Source organism: Neodiprion virginianus, chromosome 4 (genome assembly GCF_021901495.1).
Source record: "Neodiprion virginianus isolate iyNeoVirg1 chromosome 4, iyNeoVirg1.1, whole genome shotgun sequence".
Classification (NCBI taxonomy): domain Eukaryota; kingdom Metazoa; phylum Arthropoda; class Insecta; order Hymenoptera; family Diprionidae; genus Neodiprion; species Neodiprion virginianus.
Window position 1 is genome coordinate 34,472,746 of NC_060880.1, and position 24,031 is coordinate 34,496,776.

A 24,031-nucleotide genomic window follows, 5' to 3' on the forward strand; every position below is an offset into this window, starting at 1 on the left:
GGAAATTTTTAATTGATACTAAAAAACTACACAGTTTTCACCTATTTTCATTTTTCTACTGCCATAGAACAGTTTCGGGTACAAAATGAAAATTAGTCCTGTAGCTGTAATCAAATGATCTAGCATGTTTTAGTACTCACTTTTATTAAGCTCATTTTACTAGAATTAGACACAAGTCACGTTTTTTGAATAGCACTTTACCGTTCCCTAATTCCTTCCATTTCCACCATGCTTCGTATTCGATCCAAAAGGGGAAGAATGAAAACGTTTTCACCGTCAATTTCCAATTCTAGTTAATCGTGGTCCGGTTTTATAAAGCTCGCGGGAAATGACCTGATTCGAATCGCATTGCCGCGTCTCTTTCCGGTGGGCTTTGAACGGCTTGACAAGAGTCTATAACCATGGCTCAATTTCCGGTTCACCGTACAAGGGTTGAATGGAATTTTATTTCCAACACATCAGTTTCGTGAATTCTTAACGACGGCTTTCGGCTTTGGGCACAAACTTGCGGATCACGGAGTCCAAAGATCCGAAAAACCCCGAGTCTTCCGTCCGACGAAAAAGAATGCTGTACAAGACGGCGTAAAAGTCATTTCCTTCTGACTTAAGCTCGCGTCTTCGCCACTTTGACCGTCTGAAGTGAGCTGAGTGGCCCGACGGAGGCTGCGAACATGAATCGGGTCCTAAACCGTATCATCTGGAGGCTAAACAGAGTTGAAACTTAGCACTTCCGGTCGGATGGGTCCTTGGAGTGGTTGATCCTCACCCCCGAACCGTACAGCGATCCTTGTCCGCTCCTGTTTCCGCGGGTATCGCTCGAGTACGGCTACCGTCGAGGCTAACGAAGCAGGTATCCAAGTATCCAAGTATACGAGTATCGAAAGCCAATAATGTCACGGCTGCAGAGAGACGCCGACGTCGAGAGCAGATATCGAGTTGCACGGTAAATAAAACCGCCTATTCACCCCCCTCATCATCCGCCGGCCTGCCACCCCCGCTGAATACACATTTACACGTTCCCCTTTCGGAAAATTGCCCGATAGCTTTTCTTTCCGACACCGCGGATCAATTGAATTACGAATGTCGATGGTACGTGTGATTTTCCGTACATACATCGTGGTGATATGCCTGGAGACCTTGATTTTTTCTGCTTTGAAAACTCGCCAATACGAATTATTTATTTCGTTGGGAAACTTCGGTTTTGAGAATGAAGGATCGACCATAGTTGATACAGTGATTCCATAACGACTCAGAAATTATACGTAAGATTTTTCGGAGCATCTAATTCTTCGAAGGGAATTCTGATAATCCATAACTCGAGAGGCGAGAAGTTTTGAATCGATTCCAGAATTTTCAATTACACAAAAATTTATAATCTGCACAGTGGATCTGCAGTTACTTTGGTCTCCGGTACAGATCGCAACGGTTGTTGCGGAATATTTCTATCTCCGGAAATAGTATTACAGTTCGCTTCCTCTCTGTATCGACATCGCGACAAGTCAATTTCTGATTCCCTGACTCACATACAGTATATATAATTATATATATATATGTATATATATATATATATATATATGTATTATATATAGAGCTCTGAGATTTGTTTCGTCGAGTTACCAGAGATGCAAGGTACAGAGAATTGTGCGGTAAATCGATCGTGCGACCGATTTGATTTTAATTACATTATCGTACTTTACGCGTTGCTAATTTATCTCTACAGCTTCCCCGATCGCGAGACTGATGAGCGGACAAAAATACGCGCGTCATTACACGGGTGAAAACTTTTTCGATCTAACAAATTATTTATCACCCTTCCGATAACGCTAATTAACAACTTTGTCCTGCTTCCTTGCTGGACCGCGTCCAACTTCGTCCTGATCATATAAGTAAAAGTTTCGTACAATCGGTTGACTGATTGTTCGATACCGAAATAGAAATTACGCTCTAACATAACTCTAAGATTCGACTAATTTTATTGTTACTCGAAATTGAGGCACTGGGGTTATTTCGAAGCGATAACGATTTTTCCGACGAGGATTATATTACACGCTCGAGAAATCTCTTCAAGATCTCGCTTATCGGGAGTTTGCTGCACCATACATTTGACTCTGAACAATCAAATATCGTCCAGAGGTATTTAAGTGTAAAATATACAAGCACCGTTTCATCCGCCAAAAGCTTCTCGCTGTTTGACAAATTCTGAGTCGAGTATTATATATTAAAGAAATTGCAGTTCAAAGGACTAATCAACGTCGGTGTAATAAAAGTGGGCGCGCGGAGGGGGGAGGGGGTTGGGGTGAGCTTTTCAAAGTATTTCCCCCAGCGAGTTATTCAGGCGCCCTCAGCATCTCCCAAGACGTCTCTTCCATTCAGAAGGACCGACGAGTTTCATCGCTTCTCTTCCCTCCCTTGTCACAGGGTAAGAGATAAACCCTCGAACAACAATGCATGAAAATAAGAAGATGAAACCCACCATGTTCTCGACGGAAGGATGATCCTGGGAGCCGGGAGTGATGCTGCCTTGAAGAAGGGCTTCGAGGCTCTCGATGTACTCGATGGCGTTTCTGAGAATCTCGACCTTCGGCAGACGCTGGTTCGGGTTGTTGCTCGTCCGTCGTTTCAAAGCCTCGAAGGCTTCGTTCACCTGGAATCGAAGAGCGATGTAAACGTGGAGACGGAGACGAGAGTTATTACGGTCTGTACGTACTGCTGCCGGTTCTAATCCCGGCGATAACTTTTCACAAAATTATCCAGCTACGCGTGTATCCGAGGATATGTATAAACGGCGCCTGCCAGGAAACCAGAGCCAGAGAATAGCGGCGTGACGGCTCCCGTCAATTTGGATTCAATTCTTGAAAATTTACCGACAATATTTTCGAGCCAAAACTTGCCTCTTATCTTAATCATATCTTGGCCAACTTCCGTCTGCCAAGTTACAGGCCAAATAACCCGCGGAGTCTGCTCAACTCCTCAGCCGCGCCAACTTTGACGCCCCGTTTCGCCAATTAATTTCTCCAAAAGTATCGGCAAGAAGATTGATAGAAATGAAGGAAAACGGAAACAAACCTTCCGCAGACGTCTTCGCTCCCTTAGCGTCGCCGCTTTCCTTCGGTCGACCGTCACCGTCTTCTTCTTGCACGCCTTGCACGCCCACAAGAGACACCTTCGCGGTCCGTGGGGACTTCCGGCGTCCAGGACGTGGGGGTGCGGCACGTGCTCGACGGCTTCTCCCTCCCCCGCCTCCTCGCCGTCAGCCGATGGCGACTCCAAATCCGCGGACGCATCCGCAGAAATGACCGAGGACGCGTCGTCGGAGTCTGGGGTGTACCGGGATTGCGATCTGCGGGCAAAGATGGAAGAGCGTCAGAATTTCAGAGGTCGAACAAAATTGTACCTTCGAATTTTCGATCCTGATTTGCGGCTTAAGCGTTTAGATTTCCTCAAAAATTTCCACGCCCTAGCCTTATTACACTTTATTTACAACTTTAAATGATCGTTGTTACTTCGCACGACTATTAAAATATGGGGAAACCTTATTTACGGTCAGAATCATCGAATTTTGATAGTTTTTTCGATTTTACATTCATCGTACTAGATCCGTCATCTTGGATTTAGAAATTATCAAATTTAGACTTCAGATTCGTCATCGGCTACCCCAAAAACCTCACGAGTCAGAAAATTCGGGCCAAAATATTAATTGGAAAACTGTGTTATTGAAAGGGTTAACATATTCCTGGTGTCCTGCAGGTTTATGGAAGTTCGATTATTGAGAACCGAGATTTTTTTTTGATAGTTTTATTGCGGGATGATATTACTTGAGGATTTATGTTATTGATATCGTGAAAAAAAAACGAAAAGAAACCCATTAACCAGAGCTCAGGTAACGATTTTCATATTGGACTGTTTTACCATTTCATTCGCAGGTTAAATTTCACGGTTTAAAACTACCCTTCAAATCGAGTGATTTCGACTTCTCTTTTTCAAATTGATTTGAAAAGGGCGGAACATATGCATATGAACGTATAAGGTTGAAAAACTTTATTTTATTGCTCAAAAATGACGTAAAACCAAACCCTTTATCGCAAAAATCGTTTTCTCTAATTCGCGTGAATCCTCTTCTGTGTCCAGAACTAAACCGATAAGAACCCTGTTCGCACTGAAACTAAAGAATAAGTTCTAGTTTATTCAACCGATCAAAAACAGTCCAATCGTCTTGATATTCACGAAGCATACAAGTTCGTTTGTTTCAATTAAATTGCTGACCCGTTTCAAATACATGAATAAATTGTACGGTGCAGGGTTTGTCCTGCATTCGAAGCAAACAGATGAGATTCGCGTAGTTTCTACGATTGCAAATTTGTGCAGTAGTCTGCACAACTTTATAAGTTGGCGAAACTAGAAGCTCACAATTTGAGGTTTGTTTCATTTCGTTTCTAGAACTACGATCGCTATTTGCGATTAATTATTATAGGTTTAAACGAGGCAATGAAATTCTCCGTGACTTAACACGTTATTCGATCGAATAAATTTCTCATTCTTTCTCTCGCTGTTCGGTTGGAAATGGAGGAGAAATGTGTTTCGACTTTTTGTGAACGTCGCGGCGTCGAAGGAAGTAACTTTTTTCAAGCTACTCCGTACTTTCAGCGCAAAGAAATAAAATTGCCGACGACTATCGAACCGGAAAAGCTCGTGCAAATTAAAATAACATCTCCCAACCTGGCTCGTGAAATTCTTCTATTCTTTCAACATCTCTCCGTTCGTCGTTCCGTCGATTTATCAAACGGCAAATAACATGTAATTGCATTTTCGGTCGTCTAGACAAGCACTTTCCTCATACATGCGAGTGAGTTGTGAAATTATGTACACGAGCTATTTTTGTTAAAGATATTTTGTACCCTGTGTACCGATAATTGCGGATAATTTTCTCCTACGAATTTGGGCATGTTACTGATTCACGAAAGCTGTAATATTCATGGTGAAAATTGCCAGAATCTTGAAAGCTCGAAGGAACTCGACGAAAAACACGAATTGTCGTGAGTGAGTTTCCGGTTTTCGAAAATGGGGGAAGCGAAGAATTACCGCGATAATTGAGCCGACGAAAGTTGGACGGGACATGAGTAATTATCGGGGTAAATTGAGAAGCGTTTAAATCAATCGCCGATAGCCTTAGCCACCTTTTTTACCCTCGACATGTCGAAATTTTTCCACGCCGCGTTTACAGATCAGCTGTAAATTTCATTGATCGTGATTTTACATTTGCTGTATTAGCTGTCGCGTCGGTACAGCAGCCGACAACTTTTCTATAGAAATATATCCGTGCCGTTATAATGCGCGTTACGTTATCCAACGCGTGTGACGTACGATCTGTTGAAAATTCTAATAACGTCCGCACGATATATTATTTTCATATCCCATTCATTTTGACCCCCTTTCTCTCCCCTCGTGGAAAGGATAATATAAAAAAGTTTCATACGCATGCGGATTGCACTCAACGTAGCGAAGAGAAAAATATTTACTCTTTCGCGCATTCGCTCGTTGGCTGAAAAAAATATCCTCTATTTGATAAATATATATTTTTCATCCTCGTTCAAGTGCCGACGGCCTGGACGAATCAATTTCTTTAATTGCTCAAACCGAGTGTCTCGCTTCGTTCAACGGACAACGAGAAACAAAAATTTTCCGCTGTTTTAAGAAGAAATTTCAAATCGCCGTTTTCTGTAAATATCTGTGTGAATAAAAAATCTTTTTTTACTAAAAATATCTGACAATCGATTGTACAGTTTTGAAAACTGAACTCTCGGTAGTCGAACAATTCGTTCGATCGAATGAATCCAAACTGAATTCAAACATCGAGGAATTTTCTATTTTTGGTTTTAACACTGTTCTTAACTATCACCATTTCTATCGCAATCGAAGAAATAAAGTCCCGACTACGTTACGAGAATGAGTTTCGCAGCTGTGACCAAAAATCTAGTACGTTATTATTTGTTTTTATTAAGCATCATTCACACTGTACATGTTTGTATTTTTCTTCACAACTATTGCGAAAATTTCATGTCCATGCCACAATAAATTGATGTTAAAGCCTGGCTTATCAAAAAACAAATGTATTAAACTGAAAAAACAGATCCAATGTCGCGTTAACCAGAAAATATACCGACAATTACCACCGCGCAAAATAGTTACTTGCATCACATTTGTCAATTGTAATTCAAGCAATAATTACAACCGTTAGTGTTACGACACCAATTTTACAAAAATCTTCTACCATGTACAACAACGAAAACTTCGCTAACTCAACAGACACCTAAATCCTTTTTTTCCTCCAGGAGTTTTAAAATCGACTCAGTTTCCGCTGATTCCTACCAACGAGCAGTAGACGCAGAAAAGGCGGATTTCTCCGTCACCACGACGATGTCGTCCACGCTGATTGGTTTTCGTGGTTTTCTTATTCGCCTCGACATCGAGGACGGAAAAGTCGCGTGCGGATTTCGGCCTTCGCGACGTGCATGGAAAAAACGAAAAAGCTGAGAATAAGGGGTAAAAAAAAAAAAAGGACAAACGAAAAATAGAAAAAAACAAAAACAAACAACCGCTGCAGGTAAAGTGTGAACTGTTTCTAGGGCAGTAAAGACATCGTCGAGCATAGCCGCAGCGAATTTTCGCCCCTGTATTCCCCGGGCGTTGCGGTACGGCCGTAAATGTGTCAGCCTCTTACCCGGCAGCGAAACGATGCGGAACAGTATAGAACGTACGTTTCTGTAGCGGCTTAACCCTGGACTCGTTGGAAAATTGTGGAAAAGTGTGGAAAAGTGGAGATATTGAAACACTGATCGCGTCGTCACGATACTGTAATATTTGTCGATCGATATAACATATTGGCTTACACTTTTTTACCCTCGTAATTAATGCACTCTACAAGAGAAGGGCTTGTTTAGAAAAAGCAGCGATTTAGCGCATTTCTCATTATACGATTAGGCTTGCGGAATCTTTTTTCCTCCATCAAATGCTTGCACTTATTTGTAGGTACACAGATACTGCGGTTTCAATTTGACACCCGTTTATGCTTTAACTAAATAATGACGTACATCTGGTATCGGTAAATGAAGGTGGTAAGTTGTTGAATAATCTCCATTGTTATTCTGGTCAATTTAGTCGAGTTTGTACAGAAAATTTCCCGTGACTGTCGGAACGTGGATGTTGAAACTTTTCTATAACAATCAGTACAGTTTAATTATCAATTTTAAAGAGTTTTTGTTATCGCACGGTACGTCTCGCGGAAACCCTCCTGTATTTTGGAACCCTTTGAAAACGCGTTACGTAATTTCAGAAATAATGTTTTCGGATTGTATAGCAAATTGGCCGATTGTCAAACACAGGTGAATCGCGTATGATTTCATTCAAACTCGTAAAGTTAATTTTCTGTATACTCAAACGTAATTTGATGGGGTGATTCGCTTGTATTATTTGATCCCTGATCAATCGATCCTAAAAATTACTCGACTATAATTTTTCACCGAGGTAATGGTAACCGGAATATTACAAAAGCGAGGCTGGAATAATAACGTACAAATATAAATTTGAGGAAACTTGCTCCGGCAGAAGAGGAAGATCCTTGGGTAGATTGGAATCCGAGAGATAACGAGACGCCCTCCGATATTAAACTGCGCGGTTCTAACGAGTAAATTATAACATTTTCTCATACCCAGCATTATTCTCTCTCTCCTAATATGGATTTGAACCGGAAAATTTGCACACCTGTATACGAAACGGTAAAAAGCCTGCGTACAGTGGCTTGTTTAATTTTCTTTCACATCTAATAACGAAGTACTTCATCTCCGGTAAAAATTGTGCCAAGAATGAAGAAGTAAAAAAAAACAAATCGCTGATATTTTCGCCGTGTTACCCTTGCGGAGAATTAATTTTACCTCGTTTCACACAGAATTCATTACTGATTCGATAAATTTTCTCAACCGAGAAAGAAAAATCCATTAAAAGTGCAAAACAGAATAATTGGTTAATTAGATCAGTATAACAGCAATGATCGACGGTCAATATCCTCGAAGTTTTTGCTTCAAAAAAAAAATTGTATGTCGCCTGGGGAATTAAAATGCGTCCTAACGACTAATTTCATCGGTTTTTTTTTTTTATCAATTATCTCCCATCGAGATTTGTATACTTGTCGGAATATTTTCAGACTACGCAATTTTCAGGGCGTGTGTATAACTTGCTAGGCTGGGTTGGCGGTTACTCGTGTTTCCTGTTTGTGTGTGCGCTATGCACGTAGAATATGTATATATATGTAGATATGGGGACACGACGTGGTCGAGGAGGCTCGCTGCGAAGCAGCCTAGTTATTCAATAGTTGTCGATAGTTACGCCTGGAAGCACGCGCCTTGTGTTATATGCATGCGATACCGTGCATCATGCGGTTGCCGCAGCCGCGCGTTCTCAGAGGTCTGAATAGGCGCGGAACTTCGCCAATTCCGAACCGGCCTGACCAACTTTTTTATTATCTTTTATTTATCTTTTTCTCTACGGAGATACGAGGTTACATCGAGTGCGGGTAAACTTTTAACATATTTCATTGTTACAAGTTGGAAAATGATACGAATAAATTTATTCAATTGTGCTTTCGGGTCCGAGGGATGTCATTAAAAGTTTTGAGAGGAACGCTCAATCATTCGATTCTAGTTGAAAACGTGACGTTTATCTACTGTTGCTGATGTACCGGATCGACGTTTGTATTAAAGGTCGAATGCGATAAGCGAGTTCAGACCAAACGTGGTTATTAAAGGCTGGTAGAATTATGCTCGCATTTCGATTTTCATCTGCACGTGAAAGTTTCGGCTTTTGAACCGTTCGCTTGGACCATTGATCGCCTTGACGGATCACTCCAAACGTAGATGCGAGAGTGTAAGATTCAACGACACTATGCAACCGCCAAATCAATGATCAAATAAAATCATCGTACAGCAAATGGGGGCGAAGACCGTTGTAAGAAGACCAATTTTTTTTTCTTTTACAAATCGAAGGCGGACATGTAGGTGCGTATTACGTGCATGAACAAGTACCGTAGAGGATCTCGATGATAGCAACGTCCAGAGCCGTTGCTTTCAGCCGAAGCCAAGCTCCCATCGGCGCTTGTGGCCCTCGGATGATCGTCCCGATCGTTGGAGTATCGTTGGAGGTAATCGGCGTCGGAAGTTGTCGCGTAGAAGTGATGATGATGTCGATGATGGTGATAACTTTCGTACGAGGACCTGCTCCCCGCCTCGTAGGGATACTGACCGACGTCTGTCATCAAGGTCATCATCTCGAGGACGATAAAATTCGGACCTGCTTGGGCCGCGTGACTTTCCGTCTTTCTTCCCCGCTTCCAAAAAGTTCCCCCGATTCCCGTCACTCGAACATTTTCCAAGTTTATTGAACTACGGGCACGTTATTCCGACCGATGAATACGCGCTTGCCAGAAAACACTTGTCAACACACACGCACGATTACGCTCCAGACACTTACGGTGAACTTTGTTTGGGCTTCTCAAAGAATCGTGGGATTCGAAAGCATCGGTTCAACCGTTCCTCGCTACACTGATCTGTATTTTCACATTCATCACCGTAAAAGTCCCCGATAAACCGACCGCTGGTCACTCCGAACGCGAAACCGCTTCGCGGCGCATGATCCATCCGCGTTGGATCATCCGCGATAAGAAAAAACGATCGGTAGGAGCGTTTGACGGAAATATGGAACTTGCGGTACGGTCGCGATTCTTCAGCCGCGGCCTGCGATGACAACGGATCGACTTCGGGCTCCGAAGGGTACTCAAGATCTGAAATCCTCGAGGTCGAGCATCGGAGTGAGGAGCTCGCAGGCATCCTCTACAGGCAGTGTCTCCGCAAGCCACATGGGTTTTCTCCGTGTAGTTTGAATGTGTGTCGCGGCGGGCGACAAGCCAGTGTGTAGATATTTATGCCGTTTGATGTGTGCTACGCCTGGCCGTATCCGAGTCACCACACCCCAACCGACTATTTTTAAGTGTCCCGGCCAATCGGGGATCGGGAAAATTTGTTTAGACCGTCCTGCCCCGCCCATCGCTGTCATAGATGCATGAGTTTGGCAGAATTGCCAGCGAAGGTGTGGTTTTCGGCATTAATTAGCAGCCACGTTGCTAAGTCGCGGGCACGGTCCCGTATTACCGAAATCCGTAACCTCGACGACGTTTTTATCCTCGTCGAAGCACGCGGCGATATTCGTCAAGGGTGTATAAGCGCGGCCGGTTCCAATCGAGAATCGGAATCGTCATTCCGTCACGTTTTTCCTCGTCCGCTTTTCGCGACCACTAATCGCGTAGAATGCAAATTCTTCCAACGCTTCAGCGGTATTCCGCACGCTTGTCCACGTCCAGCATGACCCGGGAACTGACGCAGGTAAAGGAGTGCCCCGATTTATTCTGCCGACCAGGAAACGTGCTATTTCCATACCTTAGTTACTCCGCCATGTCACTCCGCACTCATCGATTATCATCGTTGCAGTTTCAACCGAACGGAGCTGCAGCAGTTCGCAGAGCCGGTAGACACGACCGCTGAATCCTCGAGGTATTCCGGACACTCGGCTGTCCTCCGGATGGTTGAGAACTCATCGAGTAACCAATTTACTCGGCTTCCGAGTACAGGGTTGAAGCATATCTGAGATGCGACAAAGTTACGGCCAAGAATCAAGCGGACCGAATTTATCGAGACAGTTTAAGTCTGCAAAACCGAGTCTTCGCGTTCCAATCGTACTCAGTGAAAATGACGGATCAATTATCCACATTCGTAAGCCCTGCACGCGTGAATAATTCGTGAATTTTTAGTCATCCTGACCGACATCGAAGCGTGAAAACATCCCCTGATTCTGGTTCTCGTCGAATCCGTTCGCCGGAATCACTTCACCGACCAGGCAGTTAGCCGACGACAGCCAGGATACTTGGAGGTGAAAAATGGCGGAGAGGATATCCGCCGATCTCCTCGCCAACATATCAGCGCAATCAGCGGGGCCCTTTGTCTTCGTTCTGCAAGCGGAATCCGAGGAACCCTTTAAACGAAATGGGACGATATAACGCTTTGATCTCTGTGTGAGGAAAAAGTTTACGGTGACCGTTGAAAGGCGCTTTGGCCTGCACGCGTCGTCTTAAACTTTATACGCGATTTGTATCGGAATCAATGACGCGTGGTATCCGAGGAAATCACCCTCGTTCAAAATCCCCCATCTGCCGCGTCAGCAGAGCCGCCTAACCCGGGGTTGCTGTTCCGTTTTTCCGGCCGCCGCGACCATTTTTCCCGCTTATTTTTCCTCTCTTCTTCCACCCGCGACCGATCCTTGCTCCTGTTTTTGGCCCGTTTTTTATTCTCATTTTCCAGCTGCTGCCACCCCTTTGACTCGTACCGGTACGAATTTTTCGAGCTAACCGCGAGCCGTTCTGACCTACTTAAACTCTCAGTTGACGTACCTGAAAAGTGGGCTATTACACTTGTCGGGCTAAATAAGCGACCTGGTCGTTTGAAACAGGTTCGCTTCGTGGAAATTCGTGTGTGACCAGGTCGCCTTCCGGGTTATTTGGGTCATCAGGTCACCCGCCTGCACCCTGAGCGAACGGTGAGTAGCCGGAATAAATTTCCCCGTCCCGAAACGAGCGAGCAAATTTCTTCATAATTTTCTTTGACAAGCCGAGAGACGCGGTAGATACGAAGCGTGAGTTTCATCGAAGTTGCGGTATATTTTTGTTCAATCGGACGAAATTTTTTCTCCAAACGTAATACTCTCCCCGTTGCCGTTCGCTTCGTCGTACACTTTTCTTTGTTGTTTTTCTTCTCCTCCTAATTCAAACAGCTCCCATCGAACGTCTAAGAAATGTCTGTCTTGCGAACGTATCGGCGAACTTATTCCGACGTCTCGAACAAGAAGTGCTCGAGATAAACGAGAAAATGAGGGACGAACTAAAAGAGATATTCGACCGATATGCGCTCTGATTAAGGTTAAAGGCCACGCGGTGAGGTCGCGGTAAAAATTTCCGGTGCTGCTCGTCGAGGGTTGTGAAAAATTACGGGTGATTGAACGCGGCGGAAAATTCACCACCTTTTTTATACATTATACTTTTCCCAAAGGATTGCGTTGTTCCTTTTCTTTTATATACTCGAAATAATTGTAATCGCTTGTCCCGATTGCAATTTTCAAATTTTAGCGATGAAAGCGAGCAGCTTTTCGATCCAGATCACAGTAATTGCCGTTTGAAACTTGAAGAATTAATTACCGTCCCTGACCGTGCCGCTGCAGAGCTGATCAGTTGAATCTCTGGTAACCGTTGAAAAAAAGTGAAGGGCTCGCAAGGAGAATAACAAAATGAGAAAATCGATTACAAGGTGCCCCCGTTTACGCAAGAGAAACAGCTTCCGGTTTCCGCTTCAACTCAACTTCCCACTTCCCAAAAATCCTTAGCCTCGTGCCCGGATAAGGGGGGCTCATGTAAAAATTGAAATCGCAGCTGATCCGGGAAGGAATATTCGATGAGAAAATATGCCGCGTTTAATTCATAGAAAAAAGATTGAAAATATTGGTGGTAATCCACTGTGCCTAGAATCAGCGAAACCACGTGTCTCGAAAAATGTTTTCGCATCCGGTATCCCACCATGCGTGGAGAATTCAGAAGTGGTAATTATACCGTGCCGAAAATCGACCTGTGATGTGGTAAAAACCATTGACAAACCCGGGTTGAATTTGACGCGGGTTAAGGGCGGTGGTCACTCTTTCGTGCTTGACTTTTAAGTGAACTTTGAACAACTGTTATTGATACCACTGAAAGGTACTAATTTCATCTTCGTTTCAAGCTCTGTTTTTTTTCTGTGAACAAAATTGAACACGAGTAAAAAATTTGATACAATAACGGAAGGCGTGCTGAAATTTTCGAATCGTAGCACGTATTTGATATATAATTCACCGAATCTACATACTACGAACATGAATCATTTAAATTCCTGCACCGGAAACTGTGACTCGTAATAACGTGTCCACTTACACCGCATTAAAACCGTCCAACGATATCAATGTTACTCTTTGAAACGTGTTGCAAAACGTAATTTCGCATGAAACGAGTGCACAGTAAAGAAAAACCACGTAGTAGGTTTTTGAAAACTTCAAAGCTTAGAATAAGAATAAAACACCTGTTACATCTTTCAGCCGTATTATAATCGCTTATAGTTAGCAAATCTTGCCGTATCAACGTAATACAGTGGCTTTGAGTTTAAAATTATTGTAAAAATCAAGCAAGTAAAGGTGACGATCCCCCTTAAAAATAGCGAAGTGTTGTGATTTTTTTTTTCTTCTCCGTTAGCGGGACACGAAACAGCGAACGTAAGGGAAAAAAAAAAAAAAAAAATGGTTTGTGCATTTGTCGTCCACCCACCAACCTGAGCCACAGAAGATGCGGCTGTTACAGGGCATCGGCGACGAGGGGGGTGGAGGCTCGTGGCTCTCGGCTAAGGGTTTAATTTTTCACGAGGCTCGGTGGCGGCGTCGGCGGTGGGTTCCCCGCAACCCCCCCCCCCCCTCCCCCCTCGGCAACTGGCCGCGACAGCCAAACTTGAGGACTATATACCACCACCCCGTGGCCGAAGGGGTGTGCGCGGAGTGTCCTCGTTGCGCCCTGGCGGCTTCGTCGTTCAGCTCCGCCGGTCCTCGGCAGCCTTCGGCAGCCACCCCCGCGCCGATGACTGGATCGCTCGGGACCAGAGAGAGATGAAAAACGGGTCACTCGCTCTCCGACCTCGGGGTGCCTGCCGGGATACATCTGCCAGCCCGGAGCCTCACCCACTTCACGGGGTCCGGGACCAGGACCAGGACCAGGACCCCGCGACGAATTGGGGGTCACTGGATGCACCGAGGTCCTTCGATCTCGCGACTTAACGTCACCTTCTCTTTAGCGCATTGTTCTACCGATCGTTCAACGTTGTCAACGTTGTTCATCGTCGTCGTCTCAAGGCAGAGTTTAATGAGCTTTTTGTGTAAACGGAGGAACAACGACGCAGGAAACGTTTCGGAAACGTTTCGACTACTCTGTGGATTGGTTGAAAAGTAAAATATCAGATGCTGATCTAATGGAACCGAAGTTGGTTCACGTCGTACCTCAAAGTCCGTAAATATATCTATAAATAACGCGTTGTCGTTGGATATTCAAAACGGAGATGGTCCTGAGAGCTTCAGGACGTACTCCTTTCATCTGGGAAGATGGCTTTTTTCATCGTCGTTCGAAAAGTCGATCGGTCTTCGTTTTAGGCTGTTGTTTCCATACAGTTTCATCAGAGTTAACGAGCTCCCCTCGACCGGCACCTGGGCGAGACAAGTTTTCGGCAAAATACGAGACTCGACTTAAACAGATCACCCATCTTCTCAAGTTGAATGGCGGTTGAAGGAGACGCGTCGTTAAGACGCGTTCGAAGAACAATGCGTGCAAGTGCGTTTAAGTCCCTCGTCGTTAAAGCTCCATGTAGGAAGATACGAGTTAGTACCTCAGAACCCAGAAAAATCGATCGAGTCATTTGCATTCAATCTTGTTCGAGTTTATCAACGTGGCTTGCAGAAGCCGTCCGAAGTTAAGCGAAGTTCCGTCCGTAGCCATAGCCGCAAACACTCAAACAGTCAGTCACTGCAGAGTTTCTGCTCTAGTCATTAACGAGAAGATTGCGGATTGTGGTAGAAAGAAATTTACGAGCCCCAGATGTGGAGGACACGACAAAAGTACGACAAGAATCTACGAGTTTCCATGAAAATTGCATAATTCCATGCGTCCGATGACCTAATGATCGTGCAGCTTGTCATCGATAATTCCTGACAAATTTCAGTCCCTCGCTTGCGCGCTTCTCGTAATCGATTGACTGAGATCCCGATCACTTTCGGTAAGGAATCCCGGGGTGATTTTACCGTTCCACATCAGTCTTGGACCGTTAAGTGAGGCTGGACGTCGAATGAGGTTTGATTTCACCGTGACCATGCACTCTCCCAGGAGTATGGTAGGCATGTACCTACCTACCATGATTAAAGCAAGTCGGTGGGTGTATCGTATAGTCGGCGAGATGTAAGTGAGAAAGGGTACGGCAGCGGCGGAGAAGTGCGAGGATGGAATGGCGCGAGGCGGCGAAGGGGATGAAACGGAGGGGGGTAGAGGGTGGAGGGTCGTGTGTTGCGGGCTGCTGCGGCTCGGGCGCGACAGTTCGGCTCCAACCACGGCCGGCAGAGCTTCGCCGCAGCCTCGTTGTTCGACAGGGCCTGACCGTCGTTTATCGGCGAACCTCTAACCTTCACTGGACCCGGGGTCGGAGTGTCGACGTCCGAACTTTGTAACATACTTTGTATAAAGTAGGCGCTGAATCGGAGGCTTTCGGTCCGCTCGGAGATCGTGTGAACCGACTTTAATCCGTTACCGCAAGGATCTCTCGCTACTCCGATTCGAAGGATTAAATTTTAACGCGTGAACCGCCTAATGTTTCGCCTAATCAACTACAGCGAAATTTGGTTATCAATATTTGTATAAAAGTGTTGGCCAATCTCGAGCGATCTGGCAATAACTACGCTGCATGCTCCAAGAGACGACGTTCCAGGATAGAACCACCTTGCAGACCACTGACTCTCTGTACCCTTCGTACACCGATTACAGTCAAAGCTTTTCGTTATCTACGAAACGAATTCGTACTTCTGAGACTCTGAAAGTGTTCCAGTGGGAAGGACAGGGTTCAAAAGGAGGATCCTGTTCGAACTGCGATGTATTTACGTAATCGTGGAAACCACCCACAGGATTAAAAGTGCTAATAAGCGTGCCACTTTTGTTATTCGTTGTACTACTTTTTTTTCTCTAAACGTCGGACTACGTTCAATGGAAAAATTTTCACCCATCTAAGGATATTACGTACAGTGTGCAAGGATAAAACGTGAATCGTGATGTAATTGGAGGGTGGGTGACTGTCGCTCTTGAAATACTTCTTTACCCTTCCGTAAACTCTTTTCACATCTTAAGTTTTCAGTCTCCATCTTCATCTCGGTTTCTCTCAGACGACTACCTAGCCTTCTCTTTCGCTCGGATTTTTTTATAACGCAGCCTGATTCGCGGGGAGAAATTAAACGGCCGAGTGGACAAGCTCCAAACAATTTACTTTTCTCCTGGTCGAGAAATTTTTCAGGAGATTGCTCGGTACGGTCTTCTCCCGGGCTCCGAAGCGTAACAAACAACTGCCTGAACCCTCTCTAATCAGCGGAGCAAAGGTCGAGCGATTAAACTCATTTCCGATAATTGCTACTGCCCTGAACTATATGCAAACTCTAGTCTATTGACAGATCTGTTGAGTTTACCACCGCCTCGTAATCTTGATCAGAACCACGCAATAGCTTAGCGGGTATGAAACTTGGAAGGTAAGCTCAAAAACCTCGGTGCCAGTTTTGGCTGTCATTCAGCCACGAATATACGCGTGTCGATGATAAACGTGCGGAAAACGAGTCGAGGCCGTCAGTCTTGTACTTCTGTATCCAGCAGAAGACCAGCGAACAATAGGTACACCAGAGAACAATACGGTACAAAATTCCTGGCTCAGAGTATCGTGCAAAAATAAAAACCGAGCAGTGGATTAATGAGCCATTCGCCGCAGTCTGCGCGAGTTCCTCTCTCTGGAGCTGCGCTAAATTTTGAAAAAAAGATCAACTGAATGGACAAGGAACGGCACTGGGAAAGTCAGTTAAGCAGTAGCTGCGCCAATAATCGGGTTAGAATCTGGTGACACAACAGAACGGAACACTTAGCCACTATCGGTTCACCTTCGAGCCGCGATTCGGGAGAGTCCGGGACCTTCAAGGCCTGAAGAGCTGTGCTGAGAGGCCGGAAAACCCCGTAAGAACCACCGAATCGGCACCATAGATGTCAAGAAACCCGAATCCTCGCGGCCCCGGTGAGTTTTCGCTGGTCGTTTAATCGCCGAGTGTCCGTTACGAGGAAAGGGAAGCCTTTGCCGGTTCCCGGTCCTCGCGATCGAGAAACGCCGCAGGAGTGTGACTTCGCCGAGGTGTTATGTATTGCCTGAGTGCGGCCTGCAGGTGCGGTGCTGGGGATAATGGCGGTGGAGAAAGATGAGACTGGCAGTGGGGGTCGTCAGAGAGGGACGAAGAGGAAAGGGACGGGGGCGAGAGAGGCACCGCCATGTCATGGGAGTCCATCGCGTCCAGGGAGTACCTCAGGTGAGCCAGACGATCCCGCCACTCGTTTCCCTCAAATCCACTCCAAAGTGCCGCGACCCTTATATCCATGACCGAAGAAGAACAGAGTGGCGGAATATAAAATGAAATAATGTCTTTCAGGGTCGCGGAGGGTTGTTGATTTTCAAGGGTAACGGATGGGAAATGTTCCGGTGCTTCGGTCATGTCGCGATTGATTGTTCGTTGGAATATTACTGGTGTAAAAATGTAGAAATACCTCCAGAGGAACATTTTACAAACGAAGCATAACTTTCGCGAAAATTTACGTTACGAAACACGTTGTTGCGTACGTGTTCGAACTTGGTTGTACGTAGGTAATGGAAAGAGCCTATCTCTACGAATCATTCAGGGAATTAAGCTAATCCCATTGGACGTGTGCGGTGCTTTAAATTGTTAATTATCAAGGCGGAACAGCTTCCAAAATTGTGGAAAAGCCGGACGATCAAAGCCGGCGTAATTAAACTTGTCGAGAGATTTGGGGCACCTCCAGTAGCTGAACATTGAATTGCGCCATTTCAGTGACCGAATAGTGCACAATCCCGCTCGCGTTGACGCCGCTGTTGTACGTCGAGCTTTAGAGGACGTACGTCGGTGTGTCAGTGTAATCAGACGAAGGTCTGAAAATTGTTGGTGATTTTTTTCTCTTCCCCCTCCCTGGTGTACCACGCGTTAATAACAAAACGTTGAATTCATTGCTGCCGCAGCCGCTGTTGGCAGAGGAAAAAAAACACATTATTTCAGCGAATTATAAGAGAGAGAGAGAGATGAAAAAAAGTAGAAAAATCACGACTTTCCCTCGAGCTCGGGCAGCGCGCAATCCGAAGTTGCGACATCGGCGTAATCTCGAATCCACATTCAGGTGAAGCGAAAGAACGCGGCTTTAAATTGCGTACGTAATCCAGCTGCGTGGACGTTTCGTCCCCACTAGGTATGTAGTAGGAATAAATGCATATTAAATGAGATTCTGCAAGTGCTTGGTGTGTAAACAAAAGCGCTTTTCCCCCATATTATGAAATAACTGCACATGGGGACTCACCCCGCCGATTCTCGATTTTTACAACATCAACCCCTCGAGTTTTGCCTCCTGGAGGCCGTCCAAGTATTAGCTAACGAATTATTGACAGATTTTTCCATCCCACCCCTAATGACAACGATTGGTAACGTTTGTTTGTTTTGTCCACTACTGTTTTTTCACTTTAGCTAACACTTTTCAAAAGTTTATTAGCGAATGGATTCATTACCTACGAATAACAAGAATGCCAATTATAGTCACATCCTGATCACTTATTCCCACTTTATTAAATATTAATTATTAATACACATCGACATGTTCGGTAAAACGTGAATTCATTATTCGTTGAGTGCTAAATACATTCTATTTTGTATTTATTCTCAAACGCAAGCAACAAACACTGTATTTCCTAATATATTATTACCGAGCAAGTTACGCATTATTAACGCTTACTTTCCAAGAATTTTTTTCACTATTCTCAAGCAGACGGCGTGCTGGCTTTGAGCACGAATTGCCCGAAATGCCTACTTACTACGGGGTGACATATGACAACGTTTCTTGAATGGCCTACCCTGTTTCAGCCTTAGCTAATTATACACGAACGGCCCCCTAAACAGCCACGTAACGTTTTCGCAAATTAGATTACGTACGTATCGGACGGTAAATTTTTAATTCTTCGATGCATGCCTCGCGTTTTGCGCCCCCTCCTCGAACTCGCCGGGTGGGGTAAGCCGTAATTATTCACCTCTCTCGAGCAGTAACTGTCCTCCATCCTGACCCTCGTTCTCGTCAGTTTATTGTGGCCACCCGCGAACGCTTCTTTGTGTGGTCGCGCGGTCTCCGGAGCTCTATTTAATCTGGATTTACTACGACGGTGAATCTCTCTCCCTCTCCCACTCTCTCTTGAATTTGGGTCACCGTTCCGCCACGTTATTCGCTTCGTTATTAATTATTCCAACCCCCTCCCCGCACGCGTCAACCTTTGACCCCCGCGTTTCCATTTTAACTGTCCAGCGGGACGCAACCGTTGCACGAATAATTTAATTTCGACAATAACAACATTTTTTCTCTTCAAAATTCTAAACGATTCCGATCGAATTGCGTCACAACGAAAAGACGAACAATCCGTGATTCGACAGACGGGATGAAAACTAAGCAAATTGACGAGTCGCGTTGGCGCTACCGGCGTACTTCTGCATATTTATGAAACTCCGCACCCGGCTCCTGATTCCACCCCCACATCGTCGTCTGTATTGACTGCAACCCGCATATCTCTATGGATTTATGTGCCACCTACAGCGGTCACGTCGACGTATGTATTCCGAGGTACACGTGTGCCATGGCCACACAATATACTTGTTCCAAAGCCTGATACGGCTGTCAGAGACGAGCGCCAACTTTGGAGCTTTGATTTATCCGCACTCTCTTTCTCTCTCTCTCTCTCTCTCTCTCTCTCTCTCTATCACTCTCCCGCATTTACTTCCTGCCTTGCTGACATAACCGTGTTTATGTCGATCAGTACCTTGGGCGCGTTGAACGCAGGAAACGTGATACTGGGTCAGATTTTCCGCAGACAGTTGGAAGTTGAAACGCATCATCCGAAGAAAGACTTATTGTTTCACTTTTCGTCACCTTTGGTGGTGTGAGAGAGGTATTGGCTTCGATGGAAAATCACTTTTTCTAATTTCGACGAATCGTTGAACGTCTTCGAAACCTCGAGAATCTGAAAAACAGGTTTTTAGGGGCAACGTTGGTCTGTTCGACGAACTCTCGTGATGATCTCGGAAATTACTCGATGAAAAAATCTGGAATTTTCGAGGAATTTGCCACCAACTGCCAATGGGCATCAAAAATTGCTATGTTCCGTTTAATTTGAATTTTCGCGTCTAACGGAAATGAATTGATTTTCAATCTTTTACCAACAAACTCATATTTTCTAACTTATATGTAAATGAACGATAACGTTTTTCCGTGATTATTTATTTATTACGAAAAAATTTTATGAATTCGTTTTTTCACGCATTTTTTTCAATTCGTCTTTTAATAATTTTTCATTTGGCTGACAAGTCCTGTCAGTTTCAGATTTTTTATCTCACCGTTCTCGAGATCATCGCGATAGTTCGTCGGACAGATCATCGACAGACTGTTCCCTTTTCACAGTAATAAAAAGTATCGTGAAAAAACTGTTTTTCCAGCTTGTTGTTGTTGAAATTGTATAAATAAAAATGTGATGAACTTGTAAATAATTCAATACTGAAATCACAGTTTGCAAAAGTATATATCTTGACTAAAAACTTGTGAATGATAGGGATCGAAAGAACTGTGGCATGAAAAATTATCTGTTAATCCATTTTTATTTAATTTTCTATTTCTTAAACCACAGTTTACGCGCAACGATTTTTTGATACAAAATTATTTTCTCACATCCCTCGTCTAGCAACTCTTGCTGGCTGCTGACTGATTGTCAGAGGGGAAAGAAGTTATCTCTCACAACATTTCAGTCGCGATAGAAATATTTTCCGGGTGGGTGAAACGATATTTTACACAAGAAAAAAGAGAGATAGAGAGAGAGAGAGAGGTACGCAAAGAGATAAAAAATCGCATCCGTTAAAATATTTACCCCGTGTAGATATCAGCGCCACTTGAACGTTATCGATCAATTTTTGAAAGGTCTGTGTGCCGAATCTTGATCTCGCTACGAAAATAGTTCATATCGATAACGCGTCATACGTACAACGATCAGACGAATAAATCGTTACGGGGTAATCGGATACCAACGAATTATACCGAAGGGGCTGTTTCAGGCGGGAAGACAGTCGCTGGTTATTAAAAATTTGCGAAACGGTATTAAATCGGTAGGAGAAAATGTGATGAAAATTCTGAATCCAAAGGTGATCGCAATTCGTAGCTATCAAACAGACGCGCGGATAGCCAGGTGGTTATTATTATTTTCGGGGAACAGTCTCGTCGACGAAGACGGTTCGCAGATTGGAAACAGCGAAAAGTCGTCCTTACCGGCGGATGGGTTTAATCGTTTTTTAATTCGATTCAGTCGGCGAGTTCCGCCGTTGATTCCGCAGAGCCGGGCGGCGGATAGCCGGAATTGAAAGGATGCTTCGGAGGATCGAGAGTGATTAATGAAATTACACGGTTGCAACGACGCGCGCGAATTGAAATCGGGATGGACGGGGATCCTGTTTCGAAACGAGATATCATAATTCCTCGGCGAGGCTTCAACCCAAGACGACGAAGATTGGCTGCGAGGGGCGTTACGCTTACTTATCTGCGCGTTAACCGACCCGGTCCGTCATAATTAGGGAAAGCTACCCTCGGATATAAGTCAGTGTAGTATTGTATAATGTAAGCCTTGAACTCGCGGGCGTAATTGTAAAAAGTAATTTCGCCTGGATCAAGGGAGTGTGTCTTTAAACGCGCCCCGCGAAACGTCGGCTCACTTCATCCCCTCCGCATTACCCACCCTTACCGCCTCCCTTGCGGTTTAATGAGAACACTTTTACGCGTAAAGTGTATATTCTTACTTGCGCCAAGGGATCTCCCGATTCTCGGCACTTGTCGCGTGTTTTCATATGTCGGCGCTGTTGTTTTCTCTATTTGCTCTTTAGTCTAGTCGATAAGCTCAAAATGGTCTAAAATAGAGATACTGCTCTTAAGATTACGTGCGATAGCTCATTGGACTCGGAATGACGCCTGGACAAATGTACTAAAAAATTTTATCAGCACATAAAAAATTGCAAAAGTTATAAACAATTAAAGACGAAAAAAAAAGGCATTTCGTTTTTCGCCAATATCTCATAGACTATTCATATTTCTGAAATTTTTAAAAAAGATTCTTAAAGAGGAGGAAATTTCCAATAAAAAACTTATCGCTCCCAGAACTCTATCTCCGGTATTTATAATTTTAATTTGACGCTGAAAATGGGTCTCCACGCTTCGTTTTTAGGTCGCGTGCGCGGCGTCAAAAGCGAGTACGACACGTTGATTAATTTTTTTAAGGTATTGAAAATTTTTTTAAAATTTGAAAAAATTACGGTGTATTTCGAACACTTCAAAAAATTTATCCCCGTTGGAAATTTTACTTAAAGTTAATTTTTCAACAAGTTAAACGATTGTTAAGTAACAAAATTTTCTCCAACTTCCGTCTTCATTGTAAATGAAAAAAAATGTTTAAATAATCGTCGCAAAAATATTTCGCTTCGTGGAGCCTTTCTTATATACATACTCAACAATATCACGCCATAAAAGTTAAAGAAATATTCATACTTTGTTTATAATAATTTTTGTACTTTGCCTTTTTTTTTCATCTTTAATTGTTTATAACTTTTGCAATTTTTTATGTGCTGATAAAATTTTTTAGTACATTTGTCCAGGCGTCATTCCGAGTCCAATGAGCTATCGCACGTAATCTTAAGAGCAGTATCTCTATTTTAGACCATTTTGAGCTTATCGACGAGATTACTTCTTCGGACTCTGGACTTGTCTGTTCTTACAACAACAGCGTTTGTACAGTTTTAACACCCTCGTGATAGATAGCGAACTTTGTCATTCTCAATGTCGCGTTTAATCGGCTGTAGTAATAATTTTTAGTCAATTAAATGAAGTTCTGAAACTATATTCCGAAACATACTGTAACTCTGTCGGGAGTTGCTGAGAAAATAAGAAGGTAAATAAAGCTTTTTTTTTATCTATGACGACTACTAGAGCAGAAGGGGGGGGGGGGGGGGGGATTAAAACGGATGGTTTCACCCTTTGTAACAATAAATCTGTGTTTTTTCTTTTTTTTTTTTTGCACTTGCGAAATTTAACCATATAATCATATGTGAAATATTTCGAAAAAAACAACTTGGTAAAATTTAGCTTCAATTCCCAGAGGCGAAGGTATGCGGATGCCTACCGACTTATAAGCAGAAAATTATTCGTATACAGCTGCGTAGATATCCCTCTTCAATCGTATGCCGAAAAGAAAGAGAAGAGAATAATAATTTCGCACGCCAAATATTTTTCCGAATTTTCATTCCGAATGGCGCGATGAACGGCGTGAAGCGAAAAGCATCCCAAAGCTTCTAATCTTAATATATATAAATCTCGTGTCACGATGTTTGTCCTCAATGGACTCCTAAACCACTTAACCGATTATAATAAAATACGCACACCATGTGCAGTTCGATCCAACTTGAGAGATAGGATAGTTTAAATCTCAAATTATAGTCGCAATTATAATATATTGCTAATTATTTGTGTTATTATTTGACAGTCACAATTATCTGTTAACTCCGAATGATTCTAACAGATGTCGATACCTTTCGACTGGGTTGAGTAAGTAATCAATAGATGGCGCTGCTATGGTAAATCTACGAACGTGTCATATAAGCTACATTTTAACAGCATAACTAGCAGCCCATCCCGGCTTCGCACGGGCATATAATAATATAATAAAAGAAAATACACAATGTTTACAGTGAGTTTCTAGAAAAATAACATTTATATTATTACTTAATATTATTATATGCCCGTGCGAAGCCGGGATGGGCTGCTAGTATACCTATAAATTTATAGACACACCTGGATCTTGGCTGACGTGCCAAAGTTTGATTTTCGAAACTGTTTGCTCGGGATTTTAGGGCTTACTGTTCGCAGTATATGCAGTCCACGTTGGTACGTACGTACATACCTGACACGTATTTATATACCTTATACCTCTGCGTATATTGTGGGTACATGTGTAGGTGACGT

At 43.7% G+C, this 24,031-nt stretch overlaps 2 protein-coding genes across 6 annotated transcripts in view; one reads left to right on the plus strand and one right to left on the minus strand.

Moving 5' to 3' along the window:
• LOC124303266 (transcription factor SUM-1) overlaps window positions 1-9,876 on the minus strand; it is a 62,408-nt gene extending 52,532 nt beyond the window's left edge. For 4 of the 5 annotated variants that reach the window (XR_006907876.1, XR_006907874.1, XR_006907875.1 and 1 more), the window contains exons 1-3: window positions 9,075-9,876; window positions 3,067-3,340; window positions 2,474-2,644 (exon numbers count right to left, since the gene is read on the minus strand). Coding sequence is in view for 2 of the 5 variants with exons in the window: in XM_046760288.1 (XP_046616244.1) it covers window positions 2,474-2,644; window positions 3,067-3,340; window positions 9,075-9,316 (687 nt within the window). In the remaining 3 variants the exon portion in view is untranslated. The remainder of the gene's footprint in view (window positions 1-2,473; window positions 2,645-3,066; window positions 3,341-9,074) is intronic. The other variant, XM_046760287.1, reaches the window with a different exon arrangement.
• Window positions 9,877-15,259: 5,383 nt separating this feature from the next.
• Window positions 15,260-24,031, plus strand: part of LOC124303272 (43 kDa receptor-associated protein of the synapse homolog) — a 51,820-nt gene continuing 43,048 nt past the window's right edge. The window contains exon 1 of the mRNA XM_046760305.1: window positions 15,260-17,250. Coding sequence (XP_046616261.1) covers window positions 17,213-17,250 — 38 coding nt within the window. The 5' untranslated portion in view covers window positions 15,260-17,212. The remainder of the gene's footprint in view (window positions 17,251-24,031) is intronic.